The sequence below is a fragment of the Cololabis saira genome, chromosome 2 (genome assembly GCF_033807715.1).
Source record: "Cololabis saira isolate AMF1-May2022 chromosome 2, fColSai1.1, whole genome shotgun sequence".
NCBI classification, from domain to species: Eukaryota; Metazoa; Chordata; class Actinopteri; order Beloniformes; family Belonidae; genus Cololabis; species Cololabis saira.
In genome coordinates, this window is record NC_084588.1 from 27,199,247 (window position 1) to 27,221,386 (window position 22,140).

The following is a 22,140-nucleotide window of genomic DNA, read 5'->3' on the forward strand; positions in this document are numbered from 1 at the left end:
TGTAACAATTAGAACAAAGCCAAAATAAACATTTATTAATTTGTTGATTATCCTCGCAAAATTCCACATCCACAAATCCAAATTCTTACGCCAAAAACCCTCTTTTTTTACTTTTCATTGTGAATTAAAACAGTATCTGGACTCTATTAAGTTTTCTACTAATTCAAAAGCAATCAAAACCATAAATGTATGTAAATGTTTTGGCTTTCTGTTATAATTTCATCCCCCCTGGCTGGTTATAATGTGTTGTGCTTTTTGTTTTGTTTTTTATTTGAGTTATACTCTTTATATGTTATAGTTCAACGTGAAATTGCATAATTTGAAGTTTTGTTATCATTGTAATGTTTGCAAATGTTAAATAAAAAAATTAATAAAAAAAGACTATTTGATAAGGCTTTTCAGTCATATTATTTAGCTTTTCTTAACACAAAATAAATGTTTGGTTAATTTAATAAACTTTTCTTCAAAATTGTAATGTTGATGATACAGACAGTAAACGTTGATTCTGGTCATTATATACAGTGTAGGTAAAGCCTGAAGGACCTTAAGTTACATCCATCTCTTTCTTCACTTTGCATCTTATTTGGGTGTCTGCAGGGACACTTATAACATATGCAGAACTTCCTGGAGGATGTTCTCTAACTCTTTACTCTAATTTCCATGCGACAGACTGAAGTGACCTCACTTACTTGCTGGTTCGGCCACAGTTCCAGCAGCATCATATGCTTTTTAGCTCTGCACATTATGTCAAGAATGACCATGTTACTCCAGATCTCTATTTTTTTGTGGATTTCAGTTGAATGTTCATCTGTACCTCAAAGGTCTGGGGCCTCTCTGAGCAGTAACCTGCCTGCCTGGTGTGAATTTGTTTCAAGAAATGTTTGTTTTGAGTTTGTTAGAAATCCGAAAACCTGGTGTCAAGCCAGAAGCAGCTGTGAAGAGAAGGGGGGGAAGCTTTTGGAGGTGTTGGACAACTCTGATCAATTTTTCATGGGCAGCATGACCAGAGAGAGCAACACCAGCAACTTCACCTGGTGGATGGGCGAAAGGGGCCAAATCGGTAAGAAAGATCCCATTCAAAGTGAGAGAAATATGTCGTTTTTTCTTTTCTTTTCTACAGTTTGCTTTGTTTGTGTGTAAAGGCTGTAAAGGTTTTTAAAGGCTGGTAATTACAGGAAAGACATTCACATATAAAAAAAAAAGAAAAAAAATCTGGCTCCATTAAATAAAAACACTACCTGAATAAAAATTGATGTCTGTTACATTTTCATTTTTGTGATATTATTGTAACTAACCAGTACGGATTTAAATAGTTTTGAATACTCTGTTTTATAAAAAAGAAAAAAAAACATGTGATTAATAAGACTAAAGAAAAAAAGATAAATTATTTATTAATAAAACAAGACATTTAGCAAATACATAATTACAATTTACATAAATAACTGGACATAAAAAGGCTATATGAGAGCCATTACAGGGGGTTTTGCATTTTGTTACAGTTTATTGTGATTTTACCTGATTTAGTATAAAATAATTGACAGACCCATTGTAACACCAGTCCCTTAACTCAAAAAACATATTCCTCTGATACCCCATGTGTTTTTCTTCATACACTCTTTCATAACAGACAATGGCCATATTTCCAGTGACTCCTGCAGATACATAAAACTGAATCCTCTTCAGCTCCTAACATCTGACTGCAGCGAGAAACGCGGCTTCCTCTGCACGTACAGTGTGTGACGTTTGCCTCTTATCATTTTAATGCTGTTTATTTTCTATCTGTCTTCTTTGCATTCCTTATTTTTCTTGCTCTTGTAGCGAAAGAATTAAAAACTACATTTCATTATACCTAAAGTTGGTAAGTTAAAAGTGAAATTCTTGTTTTAAAGGCTTAACATCTACACCAAGCCGAAAGGTAAGAAATATGCCTCAAATTATCTGTGAGAAGTCAAAAGATAGTACGGTACTTTGTATGTCTCCGTTTTATTCTTTTCTCTCTACAGAAAACATTTGTCTCCAGTAATGCACCCAGATCCCGTAAGTTAAGTCAAAATCTGTTTTTGTTTTTATTAATTCACTATGTACAAAAAAAACAAACATACATACTTTGTTGCAGGACTTAGAAGGAACATAGACGATATGGGTGATAATGTTGGACAAATTGAAAAACTTCTCAAGGTAAGTGGTGCTTCTTTAATTTCACTCAGGTCACTCATGAAATATATAAAAGGGACTGAGTTGCGCAGAAAGAGGTCTTAGTCAGGTATACCTTTATCTGAGGCAGGCTGCAGATGGAGAACTGCGACGAATGGAGCAGACAGAAGGGGAGCCGACAGATGACAACAGGGTGGACACCAGCTTTTTCTAATGAATCAAAAATATGACTTGATATAATTTTATCATCTCAGCATGTCAGGCTCTGTTTACGTCTCTCTGTTGTCTCTTCTCACAGAAAGATTTTCTTCGGCATTTGTTGGAAGGGACAAAACAATTGACCCCAGAATTTGCTTTAGAAAATGAAGAAATAGTCCAATCCATTGTGAACTGTAGCACTGGAATGCTGCGACTTTCACAAACAAAATGTGATATTGAAACCAACCCAAACCCTAAAGTAAGTTTATGGGCCTTTACTAGTAATATGTGGCTGTTATGGCTCTTCAAATAAGGTGTTTGTTTTGTTTTGTTTTTGCAGACTTTGTTTGAGGATACCTTTGAGATTATTCGGGCAGTTTACCTGCTGGTGGGTACAGAAAATTCTGTCACCAAGTATGACACGAGCACAGTCTATCAGAGAGTGTAGGTATTTTTATTTGTTTCCATTTTAAAGCTTCCTCTTAAAAAAACAAGATAGGTTTTTTAACGAGGAATTTGATTTCAGCCAAGAACCATCCGCCCTCGGCTCTACAGTGCTGGGTTCAGAGGAGGATGGCGAGTATATTAAACTCCCTTCTTATTCAGCAATGGCGTCCTACCTTCAGCAGTACGACAAGGTCGTCGCACAGGTCAGTGCGGCTTATCCATATATCTACGCGTCTTTAATGCCATCTATGACATTAACAAATTCTCTCTCATTCCTAGATGGCTACATTCAACACTAATCCCCATCCCTCTGATGACAACATATCAGGAATTGTTTGCAATATTATACTTAGTGATGGAAAGTCGGATATAAAGATGCAAAACCTGACAGAGAAGATTGAGGTACTACTAAAATAAAAATTGGGTACCATCTTGTTTGAACTGTTTTTTTACAGGTATTATATTTATAAATCAGGGCAGTGATTTCAGCATAAACATACTTCCAATGATCTTTAGACCATAAGAGAGATTTCCAAAGCTCTGCTGAAACAGAGGTGAAATGTAGAGATTCACAAATACTCCTTGGAAATAATTACAAATATAGTCACTCGTAATTATTATTAAAGCCACTCTATGTAGCAGTACCAGTTCTGACCACAGGTGGGCTTTTAGAGCTGATGTGCTGGCAAACGTTACTGACAATACTATGGCAATGAGTGGGGAGCATCCGGCGCATCTTATAAACCAATTCTTTTTTCACCGGACATACATTTTGTTGTGTCTTCCACTCATGGCTGATGCATGAACTTTCCTTTGATATGCTGGTTTTGGTTCACAGAGTAGCTTTAAAGTACTAACAATATTATTAAAATATAAGAATATTATTATTAATATACTATTAAGGCCCGTGTAAATTTGTAAATTAAGGGTTTATGACTCAATATAGAAGCATTATCCATATGCCATGACTGATGGAGGGGGACTTTTAAGATATCAGATGTCAATTTTATTGACATTATAATTTTCACAACATGAAAAAGATTGATGTCCATGCTCCTCATGGTGACACTGACCTATTGTTTTGATTCCTCAGATCTTTTTGCACCGTCCAAATGCTTCAGCATTGTTGAGCAACACTGTTGAGTTGGGAAAGGACACAAAATCTCTCACCAGGCTGAACGTCTCAGACCATCAGATGACCATTGTCTTTGACGTGGAGCCCAGTCTCAATGTGTCGCTGTCTCTTTTTCTGTCTCATACCTCACCCCCCACCTCTACACATTTCACCAAAAAAACCGTCTTGAGCCACAAAGGTAACTGCACTAAACTGTGCAGCACGAGTGCTGATTTCTGCCATTTTTGTTGGTATAGTTGGGATGATGGGTTCATATACATATATTTATTATACATTTTGTTTTTGCTGTAGGAGGCTATCGCTGGATGATAACCCCAGAGATGTTAAATGGGACTTCAGGGGTCTGGTATGTTGACACCAGACTAGACAATTACACACAGGAAACAAGCGTGAAACTAACAATCACCTCTTTCATGGGGAAGTGTCTGTACTGGGACACAGACAAGCTGGAGTGGAGAACTGATGGCTGCATGGTTGGTGCTTGTAATCTGCTGTCATAACTTCACTGAATAGTTTTGCCTCTACGTGGACATTAATCTTACAGTGGCAGCAGCAGTTCCACAACACTTAGTGAAATGCTATATTTCGTCTCAGGTGGGAGATAAAAGCACTCCGGAGATGACACAGTGCTTGTGTAACCACCTCACCCTCTTCGCGAGCTCCTTCTTTGTGATGCCAAACTACGTGGATGTGTCTCGCACCGCAGAACTGTTTGCCACCGTTACTCAGAACTACGTGGTGCTTGCCCTGCTGTGTGCTTTCTTCAGCCTCTACCTGATCACACTGTTCTGGGCCTGCTATGCCGACCGCAGGTCGCGCTCCAAGGTCAGATGGGTCTCATGTAACAAGTCAAGATGTGTGTTTTTGCACGTAGCACATAAACAGTTTGTATTCATGCACCACAACGTTTCTGCTGAACTATCAGAGAAAGATGACTCTTCTGGACGACAATCACCTTGGAGCTCAGTACAACTATCTGATCTGTGTCCAAACTGGCCATCGCAAGAATGCAGGGACTTCTGCTAATGTAAGTTTCCCTTCACTGACAATACAGTCTTTTATTTTCTTATTTATCAATGGTGTATCAAAGGTGAGTGTTCGGGCCAGTTTAAATGAAAAAATCTTGAATTTCAAGAATAAAGTTGCAATTTTATGAAGATGGAATGAAGCATAATATTACAGCTGTATGTTTATGAGAAAAACTCATAATATTTAATGATTAAATTAGTACGTTTGGAAGAATAGAATCACAACACTATGAGGCTGATGGATGAGATCAGACAGGACTCGCCACGGACCAAGATGTTTAAGGATGACATTGTGATCTGTAGTAGTTGAAAGGAACAGGTGGAATAAAACCTGGGGTGGTGGAGATGTGATTGTGCACCAGAGAAAATGAAGCTCAATTCCAGCAAGACTGGATACATGGGTAAATGAAAGGGAAGAATTTGGAAAAAAGAGGTGAAAAAAGTGCAGGAGTTTAAATGGGCTCAACTGTTCAAAGCAATGTGATGTAGAAAAGAGATGAGGGAGAGAGTGCAGGTGGGGAAGAGTGTCTGGAGTCACCGTGACGGAGGAGCAGCACTGAGAAGAAAAGGTTTACAAGACAGAAGGGAGACAAGTCTTATATGGCCTGGAGACTGTAGCACTGACCAAGAAACAGCTGGAGGAGAAAATATGTTCAAATTTTATTTAGGAATGATGACAATGGATTGGATTAAAATGAAGCACATCCGAGGGACAGCCAGGATTGGAGATATTGGAGATAAAGTAAAACAGGCAACATTGAGATGATCGGGCACAAAGACGCAGGATATCCAAGCAGGACAGAAAAAACCCAAAGGGTACATATCTGGATAGTGTGATAAGAGGATGGAGCGGTTGGTGTGACAGAGGAATAAAATGCAGAAGACAGAGTAAGGTGGAAATGAATAATCCACTGTGGTGTCACCTAATGGCTTCCCGGCCTCCGTTGTCATACTTTGCAAAGCCACTAGTCACGTGGTCATGAGGAATACCCACCATGTGTGTCACTGATGTGTGAGTGCAGTGGTGTTTCACCAGTTACGGTTCTCTCCTGCAGGTCACAGTGAAGCTGATTGGCTCAGAAGGAGACAGTACCACGCATAACCTCACCGATCCTGACAAGCCTGTGTTTGAGAGGGGGGCTACCGATATCTTCCTGTTGGCCACCCCCTTCCCGCTGGGCGAAATGAAGAACCTCCGGCTGCAGCACGACGGCTCTGGAGGTCACGCATCCTGGTACAAGATGCTGAGCTTTATTAACAAAAAACAATACACTTATAACCACATCAGAACAGAACACAAAATGTTCAAGTAACAGCAACTCATGAAACGTGTAAATGACTGCGTCAAGTTGGCATCCTGTACATATGTACATGTACAGGCTTATATGACAGATAGAGCTGTACTGAAATATAAAATATTATTCTTGTTGTAAAATATGATTTGAATAAGATTCCTACAGTTGATGCCGTTTTTGCTTAGGACACGATCAATATCGGATCTGCTCAAAGCACCAATCTAATTCTGGCTTTGGCTTCAAGTTAGAATTCAGGTGACTTAAATGATAATGGAAACATGCAAGTAAAAACGTAAAAGAATCAAAATAAAGCTATTGACACTAAAGAGTTCATTTTTGCCCATAAATCAAATCAAATTACTCATATTGTGAAACTGTAACCGTTCTAAGAATTTCCTTTGATAGGTTTATTAAGAAGGTAACGATACAGGACCTTCGCACTCGAAACGTGTGGCATTTCTTCTGTGACTGCTGGCTGAGTGCTGACAAAGGAGACGGCTTGATCAAGAAAACCTTCAATGCTGCGAAAAGCAACGAGATCGCCAGCTTCAGGTCAGACTCAGGCCTCTTCATTCTGATGATATAAACCCTTCTTGAAGAAGCCATGTCAAAAGATCTGTGTCATTTTTTTTTTTTTCCTGCCAGGAATATTTTCCAGACCCGAACGTTGACCGGTTTTAGGGATGAACACATCTGGGTGTCCATCGTGGATCCTCCCTCGCGTAGCCCCTTCACCCGGGCTCAGAGGGTTTCCTGCTGCATGAGCTTACTTCTCTGCACCATGGCCATCAATATCGCCTTCTGGAACATCCCCTTGGATGAGAACTCACGAGTCATCTTTTCATTAGGTGACTCCAGTCTCCATTTACATAGCTGAATGACCAGGAGAAAAAAGTATCAGTCAGAAAGGGAAACTATTCTTTAAATGAGCTCTGATGTTGATTATTAACAGCATCGTATTAAACTAGCCACTGATCACAAGCTGGGAAATGAGGTCAGCTGATGTTGCAAAGCATTAAACTGGTCCTCTGTATTATTGTGTGGCACTAAAACATTTGAACTTGAATACGGATTCATTTTTAGAAATTTCATCAAAGCTCAAAGCAATATGAACTTGTGGTCTGTTTTGAGTTGCTGCACATCACCAACGGTGTCACTGCTCTTCTATTTGCCCAGGGTCCCTGCAGATCACATGGCAGGAGATCATGGTTGGGGTGCAGAGTGGCCTCCTCATGTTCCCCATCAACATCCTCATCATCACCATCTTCCGAAGCATCAGACCTCGCGTGGTATCAACATCTAAGAAAGACGTTCCTGCAGAGAACTTTAAACTCCCCCAAGTTAACCTGTCAAATGTGCTGAAGGTGTTTTGTTATGTTTGGCTTTGACTTCAGATTATTTTTCTTGGCTCGATCAGTTATCTTCATTACATGTGCTGTTCTGGCTTCCTCCAGGAAATAGAGGAGATTATTTCCCTGTTGGGCATGAGTCCAAGAAACAAGATGCATGAGACGTTCAAGCTGGAGTCCTCCGCTGACCTCTGCCCTGCCTTGGACAGGGTGCACGACTTCCTCCGCTGTATGCAAGGTAGCTTATTTATTTATTTATTTATTTGGGTCGACAGAAAAATTAGATATGATACTGTTCATTCTAATCCTTACCAAACTGAAACAGCACATCCCATAATGCTCAAAAGTAATCCTCAGTCTGTTAGTTACTCAATATGCTGAATCAAGGCTAAAGGGGATAACTACGCTCTGAAAAAACCATGCAATGCATCCTTAACCAGATCTTTAAACCTAAGTAAATGTGTGCAGGTTTATGGGAAAATATGCAGTTTCAAATGTGGTGCACAATAGTGCATGATTGATGACTAATTCAAAATAAACCACGTTGCTTATTGATAATCATGATGAAAGTGAGAAAGTAAAGTAACAATTCAACAAACCTGTCCTTTAACAACATCATTTTCACTTATAGCAGGTTATTGGAATGCACACATTAAAAAGCCTTTAACATCAGGACAAGCACTCGCACCGTTCTGCTTTGCATAAGAGGGCCAAAACAAATACTTTTCTTCTCCAGAAAACACATTTTAAGGCCCGGTTACAAGCTGTGTACATGCTACTGTCACAGGTGAGGCTGAGAGTGACAACCACTGGTTGTTCTGCAGCAAGTTCATCCTGTCCGGTCTCTGCCACCTCTTGATGTGCCTGAAGAAACTGGATGGGAAAAACTTCACGAGTGAGCAAGAGTACCAGTATGCCCTCCACACCACCAACACGCTGGTTCTCAAGGCTGAGATGGTCCTCAGCTACCACCTGTCCAACTGGTCAGCCAACTCAAATACACACTTTTTATTTGCTTAGGACCAACAGGAGTTTTGTTCAGCTCGTATCATCTTGCGTGTTGTTGCCTTTCCTCTTCTTTCTGCAGCCCCCCTCCTGTGATGAGGGAGAAGAAGACCTCTTCAGGCTGCCGGCTGCCCTGGTGGTTTGTGTTCCTGGGGTGGTTTCTCCTGCTGTCCATCAGTGCCATTTCCACATACTTCACGCTTTTGTACGGTTTTGAGTACGGCAAAGAAAAGTCCATCAAATGGGTGATGTCTCTGGGCCTCTCCCTCTTTGAGAGCATCTTCATACTGCAGCCTCTCAAGGTGGATACACTGCATTCAAAAATCACTTAATAAAAATAATTTAGCTCTAAAAACCATCAAAAAACGAATGAAAGGACCATGTAACACTGAATAAATCAGTTTGTTTAAAGGATTCTTATCTACTATTATCTTTCTTTGTATCAGGCATACAGTATTTATGGGAGATTTTGCTGTGGCTTGTTTTGTTCACAGGTGATCGGCCTTGCTGTGTTTTTTGCTCTGCTGCTGAAACCTGTGGCTCTGGAGGAGACTGAAGAAGTGGAGCAAGTGCTGTTAGGTAAGGAGAAAGTTATGTAGGCCATCTGTAACAAGGACAGAGAAGACTTTACAGGTTTGTACCGTTCTCATACGTTCAGAAAGGCAGCTACAGTTGTCATTTTACTTTGAGTTCTTCTACCTCTGATGTTTTGCTTTGCAGTCTTTATATATTTATATATTATTTATCATTTATTATTTATTATTAACATTATTATTAAGATTTTGATATTGTACGACACATTCTCAGGCAAATCTGACTCAAAAGGCTTTAAACATACCAAATAACACAAAAGTGTCCTTACCCCGTTAAAGTTCACTTAGTGAAGTACTTTGAATTACTTTTGTGGCTTTTTCAGATTTTCTTTATGCTAGGCTTCTTCACTAAAGTTATCGAATACTGTTAATTTATGTATTGAAAGTCGTGGTTCTTGTTAAGTAATTTAAGCAAATATCCATTAATCATGTAGCGAGTTAAAAATACACCAGCACATTACTACTACTGTCATTAGCTCCAACAGATTTCCTCAAGGAGGAAACGGGAATAGAACATTTTGTTCGTTTCATGCAATCTCTTCATGATACACAACTTTAAATTTACAGGAAAGGCTGCATGTTTGATTTTGACATTGGACTCCACCCCCCTGTAACGTGGAAGGTGGGAGCTGTACCACCTTATGCTTGTTTACGTTAAAATAATTCACCACTTTACTCCAGCAGTAATGCAGCTGTGAATCTCTATAAACAAGCATTAAATCTTAACCGAAACCCGAAAACGGCTTACAACATACAAACACAGAAGTCCAGAGCTGTTTCTTGCTGGATGAGGACCGTGCAGATGCATATGCCGCTTTTGCACTAGTATCACCTTAGCTCGGTTCTACCCGTTTTGCGCTTTCGCACTAGGGCTGAGACGGTAGAGCCGCTCCAAGTCGATACTTTTTTCTGTAACCATTTCAGTGAGGTTCTATAGCGGGCTGAGCAGGGACTATTTCTGACGTCACCACCTCCTCGCCACCGATTGGTCGGGGGCGGGGCCGTCAAACGTTTCAATCAGGAAGCGGGAGTCAGAGCGAGGGGACTCGCGGCTCGCTGCGATTTTATTATAAAGCGCAAAACGTCTGTTTGGTGATCCAACTCTGAGGTGCAGATGTTCATAAACCTGGTGGCTGTCGAGAAAAAATTAAAAAAGCGATGTAGACGGGCTGTTTTACTCTCAGCCGCTCGCGGCTCCAGCTGATTTCTCATCTGCGCCGACATGAACAAAGGTGTTGCGCAATCGAGTACGTCACAGCAGCTTCACCACAACCCCCCACTTCTCCCCTGGCAGGGCAAAAACACACGTGTGGGGCCGTGTAAAGCCGCGCCGAGCCGAGCCGGGCTGAGCCGATACTAGTGGAAAAGTGTCTCCTGCAGACACTAGGGGCCCCTAAGCTACAAGGTCACCCACCAGATACATACTGTATTTGGAGATAAATAACCTTTTCTCATCTGAAAACCAGTTAAATAAACACATTTCAGTAACCCACCATGAAGCACGTGCACTATTTGTGTTAAGAGTTTTGTTTTACAAAAATGTACAAGTTTATTGATTTTTCTTGAAATGTTACCTGACCGCACTATTTTCCTCAAAAGGCGCTAAAATACAATTGTACTCGTTCAGCCAGCTTCACAAACAAAATTCCGTTTTTTTAGCTTGCTTGGTTTGCTACATCTTCTATTTAACCTGTGTTGATTTGAAATATCACCTGTCTTTCTCCCTCGCTGCCCAACTTTATCCAGATCATTGTGAGCTCATATACCTTGGACAGTTGCTTTTCTAGTATTTAACATCTGTTAATACAGACAACAGATACGGATCACTATTTTTTTTAAAATATACTGTACATAGGCAGTAGGTTTGAATAGAGGGTATGCTTTGACGTCACTTCCCCACTGGACCACGCCCCCTTACTCGCACTGAGTGGCAAAACATCAGCAAAAACAGCTGCAACTACTGGAGAAGACGGGATACCAGCCGATTACCGGCTTAAATTATAGGCAGTTGGACTTGACAGTGACCCGTACAGTTACCTGAAGAACCAGTGGTCCATGGACATTAATATCTGGCCACGAATCCAGTTTCCTGATATTTATATGTACTTAATTTCTACACACGAAGCAAAGCTTGAAGGCATACAAAAGTCTTGACGCTTGGTCCGACTTCAAGGCAGGATTTGTTGGTGAAATTAAAGTGATGAGGACACCGAACTTTATGATTTGACCGTTTAACGTTAGCTACCCAAAAATCCAACATTACCTGATACAAAATGGGAACCGCAAATCCACGTTTCGGTGCCTGGAATCCAGTTGTTTCTGCGATTTGCAGCGATCCATTTGTCTCTCTTAAGCTTATTTTTCGGCAGTCTGTAAAACGATAACTACGATTTCTTGCTAAATCTATGAGAACAGTCGATTGCACAACAGCTCTGTCTCATTTTAGATGTTTTCCAGTTGCTCAAACTGAAGGTTTACGCTGCCACTCAGTCTTTCTGCCACTCAGTGGGCGTAACCCGCTGTGAAGTTGCATCTGTGACGTCATGCGCATTCCCTCTCTAGGCCACCAAGACTTGCAGTGTAAATGTAGGTAGCTCCTGATGTCCACCTTCCTTCCAACCTGGCATCTGCACAGACACGAGTGAGCAGAAGATTTCACCTCTGCAATCATTTGATTGATGGGTTTTAGTGCTAATTACGACCAGAGCCAGTCCATCTGTGGGAGAGGACACAGCCTATCACATTCATGTCTGTGATGGAGGTGAGACTCCAGTAGAGAAACTGCGATTGTGGACCTCAAAATGGACAGGTTATATCTGTTGTGTTTGTTGCTTTTTTTGTTCCTTACTATATTGTTTGGGAGAGAGTCCGTCGGTCGCTGGATATTAGTCGGGTAACAGTTTTAGTAGGTGAGCTAGCAGCCCCTTCAGCCCTCCCATCTCCAATGCCCCTGCTTCAAAGTAATATTGCCTTACTTTTTACTTCATAGAGGAAGTTTTCATGAAATATGTAACACTTTACATAACAAAAACTAAAAAAAAAAACCTAAAAAAAAACAAGATTCCAAGAAGGGAAGATTTTCCTTTGACCCAACCTGAGATCGTCTCCAAATATAATTGTACACGCAAATAATTTATTCATGTTTTATAAAGCAGACAGCCATTGCCTTCCCATTTTATTTCAGCTTGACTGCAGAGAGCTCTCATGTAGTCTTGTGCAAAAAGATTTTGTTGACAACCATAATCAAGGGTTCGTTTTCATTCCCTGCTCCTCCAAGTAATTTATCTGTCTTGAATGTTCCAGTGATTTTAAGAGAACTTAAGTACCGACAGTCTAACTGCAGTGTTTTCTCCCGTTTAACAGAGCAGCGAGACAGGTGCAGGCTGTACACGGACAGGGAGACGCTGTGAGGACGCAGCAGTCGGAGGGGGGGGGTCCTCCATCCTCTCAGTGAAAACCTTCATCATGACGCCTCCTCACTTCCTCCACCTTTGTTTCACTTACTGAAGGGTTGACCTTATCATGATCTAATTAGATTCTGGTGTTTAGATACAGAGTTTCAGGTTTCAGTAGAGGTGAGTCAAAGTAAATGGGGAATTAAATAACTATTCTTGTATGTAGTAAACATATCTATAATGATGTAGGTGTAAAAAGAAATATTTGCTTTTAAAGAGCTTGTTCATTTAATGTTAATGTTAGGAAAATTAACCCAATATATTTACAGATTAAAGAGGCACTGATGCATCTAAACATCCAACAACTGTTTAACCTGTTTTGAGCTTTTTGAGCTATTTCGAGAGTTAAAAAAAACTGTTTTAATCCATCAAAGTAACTCTAATCTGCTGATCCTGGAATCTACAGTGTGATTTTAGTAATAAGTTGCCAGAATCAGTGTCTTTTTTATCTGAAGTTTCATTATTATGAACTTATCTTTCATTTTGGTGTGATAGTTTGAATGAAGAGGCTCTTAATTTAAACAGGCGGCTCTTGCGTCATTAGCAAATAAGTCTTTGCAGCTGGGAACTTTTAAAACATGGTGATCAGCATTTAAAGAGTGAAAGCATCTGAGCGAGTGACAGGCAGCGGCGGATGGTAAATGAACCCACACTTGAGAGGACAAGTGAAAAGGAACACTTATGTAATCACACATATGGGAGCTAATGGTTAATTGATCACTTTTTTCATTTTAGTGCCGTCACTGTAATACATGCTGAAAGTGCATGTTTTGCCTCTTCATCATTCATGGCCTCTTCTGTGAGACTCAGTCTGTCCTCCCCCTGAATGATTTATGTGGAGGCCTGACTATGTGTTAAGTTTGGGTTTGGGGCTTAGAAATACAGGAGATGTAGTCCAGCAAAGACTTTTGACTGAGTTTTTGTGCTTTCATTTCAATTATAAATTATTTAGCTATTGATACTTTGCTTGAATTTCAATAAATGTATCTATATTTAAAGTTCAATGTGTGTTTTAATTAAAGAAAATTAGGAAAACCTGGAATTTATTCATTTAAATCTGACGGCAAAATTAATAATTAATACGTTGGTACATGTAAACACGAGCAATTTTCCTGGGAAAAATGTTGACTTTTAATAACAACAAAGTGTTGGGAATGTGGGATTTTTTGTGTTATTTCACATATGAGGCTCTTAAGAGTCAATACTAGTGTAGCAAACATTGCCACTTACTATATAAACATTTGAATATATTCAGTAAAAAGGTAGAAAAGTATAGAAGCAAATATTTCTCTGAAAATAAGCTCAGACAGTTTGTATACAAAATGTTACCCATTCACGTCACAAAAACCCTCTCTCTTGAAATGGGTAGCCATTTCAGTTTCTGCAGCCGTTTCGCAATTTGTGATCAACTAAACAAAGCAGACTTGCAGCATCCGTTCTTCAACACACCAAACTTGCAAGAGGTAGAAACACACAATCTGTCAAGTGTTTGTTGATCTGCAAATTCACATGTAAACTTGTTCAGACACCAGACCAAACTAAGACTGTAACAGGCAACTCTAATGTAAAATATTAACAGATAACCATCTTTTTAATCACTGTACAAGGTCCCTGCACTCTCAATTTCAAAATATTCATACTTCTTTATTTTTCTTTAATTAACGGAAATCAAAGGAAAAAATATTCATACTTCTCCAGACCCAAATCTCCAGATTTGTTTGATTTTTGACATCCTTGTATGAGCACCTTGATCTACATTAAATGGTTTTACAATGAATGTCTTCAATTCTGATTATGTATGCCATTGCACTGTCAAGAAGAAGAAAACACTTGCTGAAAGGTTGTAGTTCTGGTTCATGAAGCTCATATAAATCAATTGCCAGAATTGTGATGAACATTTCTCTCATGCTGCAACAGCGAGCTATAAATGGAGGAACAATGTCTCTACAATGGACTACAATGGACAAATTAAATGTACCCGTTATACTGATTTGTTATTTCCCCTTAATTCAGAGATTACTATAATCAGAACGCTATAAAGATCATCCTTGAGTCTGCATGAAAAGCATTTGTTTGCTTGTTTGATTTCTACCTTTCAGTGAAATATGTTTTTTGTATCTCTTATCTTTTCAGGGACATAGGCTGGAAGGAATTTGTGTTTATCAATTTTGTCTAAAAAGATTAAAAACAAATCCATGTGAAGACTGCACGTTGTGACAATGTAACTACAGCGCACCCCGCTGGCCGCCGCTGCTCAGTACAGGAATTTAAAACAGTCAAATGCAAATAGCTCTGAAGCCTCAAGTGGGTCCAGGTCCAATCAATCTTTTATTAAACTGTCATTTTAGCATACACTTTGGGGAAAAAAAAAACATTTTATAAGACACAGCTGTGTCTCAAAGGTTATATAACAACAATACAGTTCAACATAGAAAAAGATTAACAGTTCAAAGCTCTATAGTGTTAATTATCTCTCTTTACTTCCTTCAAAACAAAGTTAAACAATTTCTGTGTCTACATCCAACTGTGAAGTTGTTCCTCCACAAAACTGCTGAATCATTTTACTCAAGCCAGCCGTTCATTTGCCATGCAAGCAGAGCTGGGTGTGGTTAGGTTAGACTTAGAGCAACGAGCCATGTTTGCATGAGAACAAAACCCTCTCTGTATCTTTCCAAAGGGGGCGGGGGGAAAAGAAATTGCATTAATAAAATAAAAAAATAAAAAAACTACTACCCCAACAGACAAAAATATGCCTTTTGCAAACATTATGTTCATTTACCTTATTTTGAAGAGATAGATTTGTTTTTGAAAATCAAATAAACGGAGACTCATTAAGTGTAACACTTCTCCAGTCTTGATGGCTAACAAATACTTCTTTCCTATAAAAGACTGGGAAGGCCTCAGATGAGAGATGACAGGTAAGGCAAATGTAGTATTACATCCATGTACAAAGGACAACCCAAAACTATTCTGGGGTCAAAAATGATATCTGATTATAAGCTTTCTGCGTGGCTGCTTTTGTCTGAAAGGATTTCTTCTACATACATCATAAAGTGTATTCGGTAAAACTGACATTCAAAATGATGAAGGGAAAAAAATGGAGATTGGAGATGATATAAATATATAGAAAACTGATTCATCAAATATTGGACAACTCCCTGCTTCCAGACTCTCTAAATCAGCCGTGTAAATAGGTGTCTACTTTACAGAGCTACACTTTTTCGCCTCTTTTAATTTTGTGTTCTACCAGCTGTAACAGATGAACAGGTCTGACATGTGACTAGATAAGCTTCTTCTTGAGAGAGCGTTGAGCGTTTGCAAATGTCCATTCCACATGGATAAAACTAGACGACAGCTCGACACACCGGAAATATGGCTTCTGTGTTCACAGATACCTTTTAGAAAAGCACAGTTGGACGCTGAATTGTGTCCTCTGAGAAGACATGGTGACTTCATAGAGAATGAATGCCTGTTCCTTTCAAAGTGAGGCAGCCTGTCGGGCTTGTTTGACCGGTCTGAGTGAGGACTGGGTGACACATTGGCAAAGATCACAGCGATATCAACATGTGCAAAATAGAATCAAGGCATGTACAGTAAATATCCATCAAGCCCAAGGAAAAAACAAAACTTAAAATCTAAATTTGATTAAACAATTTATCACGTAGCCAAATGGGAAAAGTTAAAAGCCAGTGTAACCTCCAAATGAAATGGAGTGAAAGTGGGTTCAGCACCCACATGATTGTATGTAAGAATGTGCCTTTAAGGAAGAAATGTGGCACTCAATGCAAAAGGAAGTTAGTTTTTTTCTCACAGACAGGGTCGATAAATGAACATCCACACCCTCAGTAAGTTGTTTGTATTTCTATAAATGAGGTAAGAATATACATGTTTAAATATCACTGTAAAATTACTTTAACACAGAAGGGAGAGGAGAACAATCCAGATCTGATTCAAAGCCTTAAACATTTCCTGTTCTGAGTTGAGTTGGTGATGACACAAGCTGCTGTGTGTCTGTGTGTTTTAGACCAGTAGGGTAACAATTAGGTTTTCTTCTTCAGCTCCTCAAACCTCCGTGTGAGGTCGTCAAAGTCTATGTCATCCGAGTTGGTGGTGTTTCCACCTATGGAGGATGTGGGGAGTGTGTCAGGAACAGAGGGCAGTTCTGGTAGAGCGTTGTTGTCAAACAGGTAAGATGATGGACCAGGGCCTGGGGTGAAAAATAAAAACAATACGTTACACAAAGCATGCAGCAGCCTATCATTACATTATGCTGGATTCAGATAGTATCGATATAGTTGACACTGTTGTTGTAGCTAGAACTCACCTACAGCCTGGAAGGGAGCAGAAGGTTTATCAGTAAGGTCATCAATCTGAAAAACAAAGAAATTGTATCATTTGTGTACCAAGATACATCCTATTTGTTAGAACGGACAAAGATTGAACACACTCAGCAACACAGACACAAAACAAACATTAAAGATTTAGATGAACACCTTTTATCTTTTTGAGAAACCACCAACCTCAGTCACTACAGCAGATTTAAGGAGAAAGGAAGTCCAACTTTTCCCTCAAAGTGATGCAATACTATGACCCCTTCATTAAAGTAAAGCGCAAAGCAGCTGATTAACATTGTTAGTAAGTTGCTGTAAAAGCACGTCTCAATGGCAAGAGTCAAGGTTTGCTTAAATTTGCTCAATGATGCATTTTTCATATATTTGGCTCAGCGAAACCACCACAATTCATTTGAAAGTAAACACCTGAAGTGCAAATGATGTGGACACATTGACACTTTAATTATAGCTGTTGAAAGAAAGTGCAAGATTTCATAATCAACTTGTCAAAGTGTGACGCGTAGTCACTGAAATCTAACCCTTGAGCACCTGATCAGATGCTTTTAACTCATTATTCAAATTTAATGTTAAATAAAAAGGTAATTGTTTAATAAAATTAATGTCTGTAAATCAAGTGTAAAAACACAGACTTCACTTATCCAACGCAAATGCACGGAACTAAATACAGATGTCAGGATGTAATTTCAAAATTACTGCAGGACCAACGGGTGATTTTAGTCCAGTGAAAATAGGACATACGGTAATGATATGATAGCTCCAAGTCAGCATAATATGGCCACTTTATCGTATAAAAGATCTTGCGATGAAACGTTGATGTTCATCCAGGATCTTTTATGTTGGCTATTGTTTTTTGTCCCCATGAATGCTCCAAAATACTGCTTAAGACTATTCTGGACCCCTAAAAAAGCCTCTTCCCATTACAGAACTGTAATTTCTAAGCCTTCTAGTTTGGATGTGAATACCAAATTGAGACAGTCTGTAGTTCCATATTCAATTACGTAACTGCAAAGTAAATATATTTTAACAAACGACTAAAAATCGTAAAATTGTGGCAGCATCCAAATATATGTGGCCCTAACTGTAGATTCACATGGGCAAAGCAGGCGTAATTGGGTTGAAAAAGTTGAGGTAGGCAAAATTGCAAGCAAGTTGAATAACTTATTCCTTCCCTGAATGATGCCCTTCCCTGTCCATTTGTCCATCTGTGGGGACAGGAGGTGGGCATGGATGTGAAGGGCTCAGGGACTTACAGACTCATATGTGGGGGGAGAAGTAGGCAGCTGAGGGGGCCGCCCTCCTCCCATGGCGTGACTGAAGTTGTCGTAGGTTCCAACTGGAGCGTTAAAGGGTTCCTGAAGGTTGACAAAAGCCAAGAAAAAAGTCTAAGGGAGACTGTTTACAAGTGTTAATATGACCACACACACATCTCAAGTTGTAAATCCATCAAGCTGAAAATACACAACTGCAAATTTTGTGTGTGCAGAGTCAAAGACAAATGTCGACGGGCTCAGTGGATGATGTTTAATGTATCGATACTCTCGATACTGTCAAAAAGTGAGCTGAGGAAGAATTACCTATTTATTTAGTTTATTGCATAAAGTAGTCACAAAGAGAATATTAGTCTTAAAAAAAAAACTGAGACACACCAAAATGTGAGAAACATGAATTTCACTGACTTCCAAACTGCACTGTAACATGGACCATTTTGTTGGCCAAATGTGGTTGTTTCAACAAAATTTAATGTTAAAAATACCTAAATAGAATCACTAAAAAAGTGGATTTTCACATTTTCACTTTAAAAGAAAACAAAAAAATATACAATTCAAAATGTTTTGAATCCACTTGAAGATTTGATAATTATACAGACCATATATTATCTTATATGATTATTTGGGATATATATGTACCAAAAAAATTCCTTACCGCTCCCTTGGGAGGTGGATAGTTGAAAGCCGATGGCATAGGCATGCCCATGGGCATGGGCATAGGCATAGGCATGGGCATAGCACCAGCAGGAACGCCAAAACCTCCACCACCTCCACCACCTCCTCCTCCTCCTCCAGACTTCTTGTCAGTGTCCACATCAATCAGGTCTGCCTCCTCTCCAGGACACACTTCAGGCTATCAGAAGACAACAGAGAATAGTGAATAATTATGTGAACAGATTCCATGATTTAATCATCCATACAAGACAGACAGTCTTGAAAAAGTAAAAACATACCCGGACTATGGCGTCAGGTTCATATGGCACATTATAATTCTTGGCAATCTCTATGAGGTAGCGCTCCACTAAAATCTTGGGAGGGGCCTCCACACTCAGTTTGTGCATCAGCTGTAGACATGTCAGATATTTGATCACATGGCTTACAAGTCATTAAACTAAAGGTTCATGAATTCTTAACAAGAAAGGTAGGCAGCTACTGCAGATAATTGCCTACCCTGTCATTGACTGTGCCAATTTGGTTTGTTCTGCACAGTTTGCCGTACTCCTTACTATATTTTGCACATAGCTGTTCAGAGACCTGAAAGAAGAATGATATATGAATAAGAATGACAAAAATGAACAATCTTGTTTCATCTTCTGGAACAGCAGCCAGTTTAATCTTACTTACAATTTTTAGTTCAGACACCTCTGACTGGAGACGAGGAGCTGCCCAGATGAGGGTGGACACTGCTTCCTGTAAGCCTGGATCTAGTTCTCTAAGAAGTGAAATACATGGATTTACATTTTGACAAGTAAATTGACAGTTAATGACAGACTGTAAAAGCCACCCATCCAGTACTCACTTCATGGATTGAATCAAGCCAAAGCGAGCCAGCAGCAGGTCGCAGTAAAGCTCCAGGATCTCCATAGCTTCTACCAGATAGTCCTCTCTGATGATGTGCTCGACGCGGATGCGGGCCCGCTCATCCTTTCCAGATGACAGGTAATCGGCTATCTCCTTCCTTGCCTTTTGGGCAAGCTCAGCTTGGGTTGGAAAAAGGAAAACAGTCACTACTGGTTTCCAGAGGTGGGTAGTAACGAGTTACATTAACTCCGTTACATTTACTTGAGTACGTTTTGGGAAATTTTGTACTTTTAGGAGTAGTTTTGAATCACTATACTTTTTACTTGAGTAGATTTGTGAAGAAGAAACTGTTACTCTTACTCCGCTACATTAGGCTACATTGAGCTCATTACTTTTCTTTTATCCCCTCCGCGTACGTGTCAATCTCATGACATCACTGGGTGATTCTTTGGGAAAAATGTTTGTTTTTGCATGTTTTGTCACATTTACACAGACTCAAACACACACATAGTTGATATGAGTTCATGGGTTTGTTCTAGTTCTGCCTGCGGAGCCTGGTTAAAAAAAGAAAAGTACAAAGGCTTGAAATTTTGTGCTAGGTCTGCTTAATTTATTTTTTTATTCTGTTATTATTTTATTATGTATGAAAGTACTTGAATTTACTTTAAGTTTATTTTAATTTAAGATATTTTTTATTAATTTTAATTTATTTTATTGATTTAATTTGCCTGAAGATGATTATTTTGTACTTTTGTCTGTTAGAATGGTTGTGTTAAAAAAATTAATCCGACATGACTCAACAGTTACTCAGTACTTGAGTAGTTTTTTCACCAAGTACTTTTTTACTTTTACTCAAGTAATTATTCTGATGACTACTTTTTACTTCTACTTGAGTCATATTATTCTGAAGTAACAGTACTTTTACTTGAGTACAATTTTTGGCTACTCTACCCACCTCTGCTGGTTTCACGCGAAAGATTAACCACGACTTCTTTACCAACATAAATCCAATGAAACTGTCAAAAGACTAAAAGCTGGACTCACTTTTCTTTTTCTCCAGGAGTTTGAGTCGGTTGATTACGAGGCGGAGGTTGACTCTGAGCCTCTCTGCTTTGAAGCCTCCTCCCAACATGGTGACAGACTATTTGTGGACAAGAGAGTATTAAATAAGAAAACACAAGCCCGTCTCCCTCATGCTGCTGAGTCACTGCATCATGTGAGCCCAGCCCTCACAGGTTACACTCTAGTAATAATAATGCAACACATAGAAACACAGCGAACAGTAAATACTGATAGATAAATTAAACTACAAGCTGACACTGAATATAGTTAGCTGCTTTAGCTTAACACACGCTAACAATGGACCGCCTCAAACCTTAACATCTCACGGGGTTGACATTTCTATATATTTGAGGACACAGTACGGTATTCATAAACATTCAGAGATGTAAAACTATGTCGTCAAACCGAAGGTTTGGCTGGTCTTTTCCTTCTGTCGAGGTCTCTCACGGTTAGCTCACAAAGCTAGCAAGATAAACCAAATAAAAAAAAACTAACACAACATTACTTAAGTAGCCTGAAGAACCGGGTCAATTAAACACGTTTGAAATTAAAAAACAAAACCCGAGGGAAACGTACGCGTGAATGCTGTAGGAGCGTAAACAGCAACTTATTTTGTTTTGTCTCTTCGCTTCGTCGTCTGGTTTCACTTCCGCGTTGATCTGCAGTGACGTCACTGGAAACGAGGGGGCGTGGCCAGTAACCACAGCAACAGGAGCAGGTGAACCAGCTTCACCTTTGTTAAGAAAACAAACGTGTAAAATGTAGAAATGTTTCCTTTCCTTTCTTCTTCGAAGATTTAAATATTAAGTACAACTTTTTACGGTTTACGTTTCCCTGTGTATTTTACTGAACAAATTTCACTTTTTTTTTTTTTTTTTTACAAAGACTAATTCCATTTAGTCCAGTATACAAAAAACAAAATTATAGCCAAATTAATCCTTAAACTCGTGACATTGTACCTCATATCTCAGCTACAGAAAATCAAACGATTGCCTTACTTGTGACATATTTCATATACGGTCACTCATTTGAACTAAATTTCAAACATTTAGCTCTAATAAAGATAATAGTGACAAGGCAACCGTAGACTTGTTTGCAGTTTGTACCTATAAATAAATAAAAACCTACATATAAACATACTGGAAAATAATGTGCAATATCATTCACTGCAACGTGCAATTATGTAAATATCCGTCTGTTATCTTATTTTATATACCAGTACTGTTTATAGTGTGTCATACTCTGATATTATTGTATTATTATTATTTCTATTGACGC

At 39.1% G+C, this 22,140-nt stretch overlaps 2 protein-coding genes across 4 annotated transcripts; one reads left to right on the plus strand and one right to left on the minus strand.

Moving 5' to 3' along the window:
• Positions 1-721: 721 nt before the first annotated feature.
• pkd1l3 (polycystic kidney disease 1-like 3) lies at positions 722-13,663 on the plus strand. 3 transcript variants are annotated; one of them, XM_061710143.1, is made up of 23 exons: positions 725-1,060; positions 1,628-1,732; positions 1,890-1,915; positions 2,004-2,037; positions 2,117-2,178; positions 2,285-2,347; positions 2,453-2,611; positions 2,693-2,796; positions 2,879-3,002; positions 3,079-3,201; positions 3,893-4,112; positions 4,226-4,407; positions 4,529-4,759; positions 4,860-4,961; positions 6,018-6,196; positions 6,663-6,809; positions 6,903-7,105; positions 7,434-7,621; positions 7,712-7,844; positions 8,394-8,589; positions 8,694-8,913; positions 9,106-9,190; positions 12,568-13,663. In XM_061710143.1, exons 1-23 carry the CDS (start codon positions 745-747, stop codon positions 12,612-12,614), a joined length of 3,249 nt encoding a protein of 1,082 aa, XP_061566127.1. In that variant the 5' UTR covers positions 725-744; the 3' UTR covers positions 12,615-13,663. The 3 variants fall into 3 exon arrangements, with proteins under 3 accessions (XP_061566134.1, XP_061566140.1, XP_061566127.1); XM_061710150.1 differs by lacking the exons at positions 8,694-8,913; positions 9,106-9,190; positions 12,568-13,663 and having other exon boundaries at positions 722-1,060; positions 8,431-8,583; XM_061710156.1 differs by lacking the exons at positions 8,694-8,913; positions 9,106-9,190; positions 12,568-13,663 and having other exon boundaries at positions 722-1,060; positions 8,343-8,454.
• Positions 13,664-15,370: 1,707 nt separating this feature from the next.
• Positions 15,371-21,557, minus strand: ist1 (IST1 factor associated with ESCRT-III). Its single transcript, XM_061742085.1, has 10 exons — positions 21,439-21,557; positions 20,845-20,941; positions 19,799-19,979; positions 19,624-19,711; positions 19,450-19,533; positions 19,233-19,343; positions 18,935-19,132; positions 18,262-18,363; positions 16,984-17,029; positions 15,371-16,866 (listed from the first exon to the last, which is right to left on the minus strand). Exons 2-10 carry the CDS (start codon positions 20,930-20,932, stop codon positions 16,700-16,702), a joined length of 1,065 nt encoding a protein of 354 aa, XP_061598069.1. The 5' UTR covers positions 20,933-20,941; positions 21,439-21,557; the 3' UTR covers positions 15,371-16,699.
• Between the last annotated feature and the right edge of the window lie 583 nt (positions 21,558-22,140).

Excerpts from the sequence above, each read along its gene's own strand:
- pkd1l3 (XM_061710143.1), top strand. The coding sequence starts at position 745 with ATGTCAAGAATGACCATGTTACTCCAGATCTCTATTTTTTTGTGGATT. Across the intron at positions 1,061-1,627 it reads GGGCGAAAGGGGCCAAATCG|ACAATGGCCATATTTCCAGT; the intron begins GTAAGAAAGATC and ends CTTTCATAACAG. Across the intron at positions 8,590-8,693 it reads AGCTACCACCTGTCCAACTG|CCCCCCTCCTGTGATGAGGG; the intron begins GTCAGCCAACTC and ends TTCTTTCTGCAG.
- ist1 (XM_061742085.1), bottom strand. The coding sequence starts at position 20,932 with ATGTTGGGAGGAGGCTTCAAAGCAGAGAGGCTCAGAGTCAACCTCCGC. Across the intron at positions 19,712-19,798 it reads GGCTTGATTCAATCCATGAA|AGAACTAGATCCAGGCTTAC; the intron begins GTGAGTACTGGA and ends TTCACTTCTTAG. Across the intron at positions 19,133-19,232 it reads AACCTGACGCCATAGTCCGG|CCTGAAGTGTGTCCTGGAGA; the intron begins GTATGTTTTTAC and ends GTCTTCTGATAG.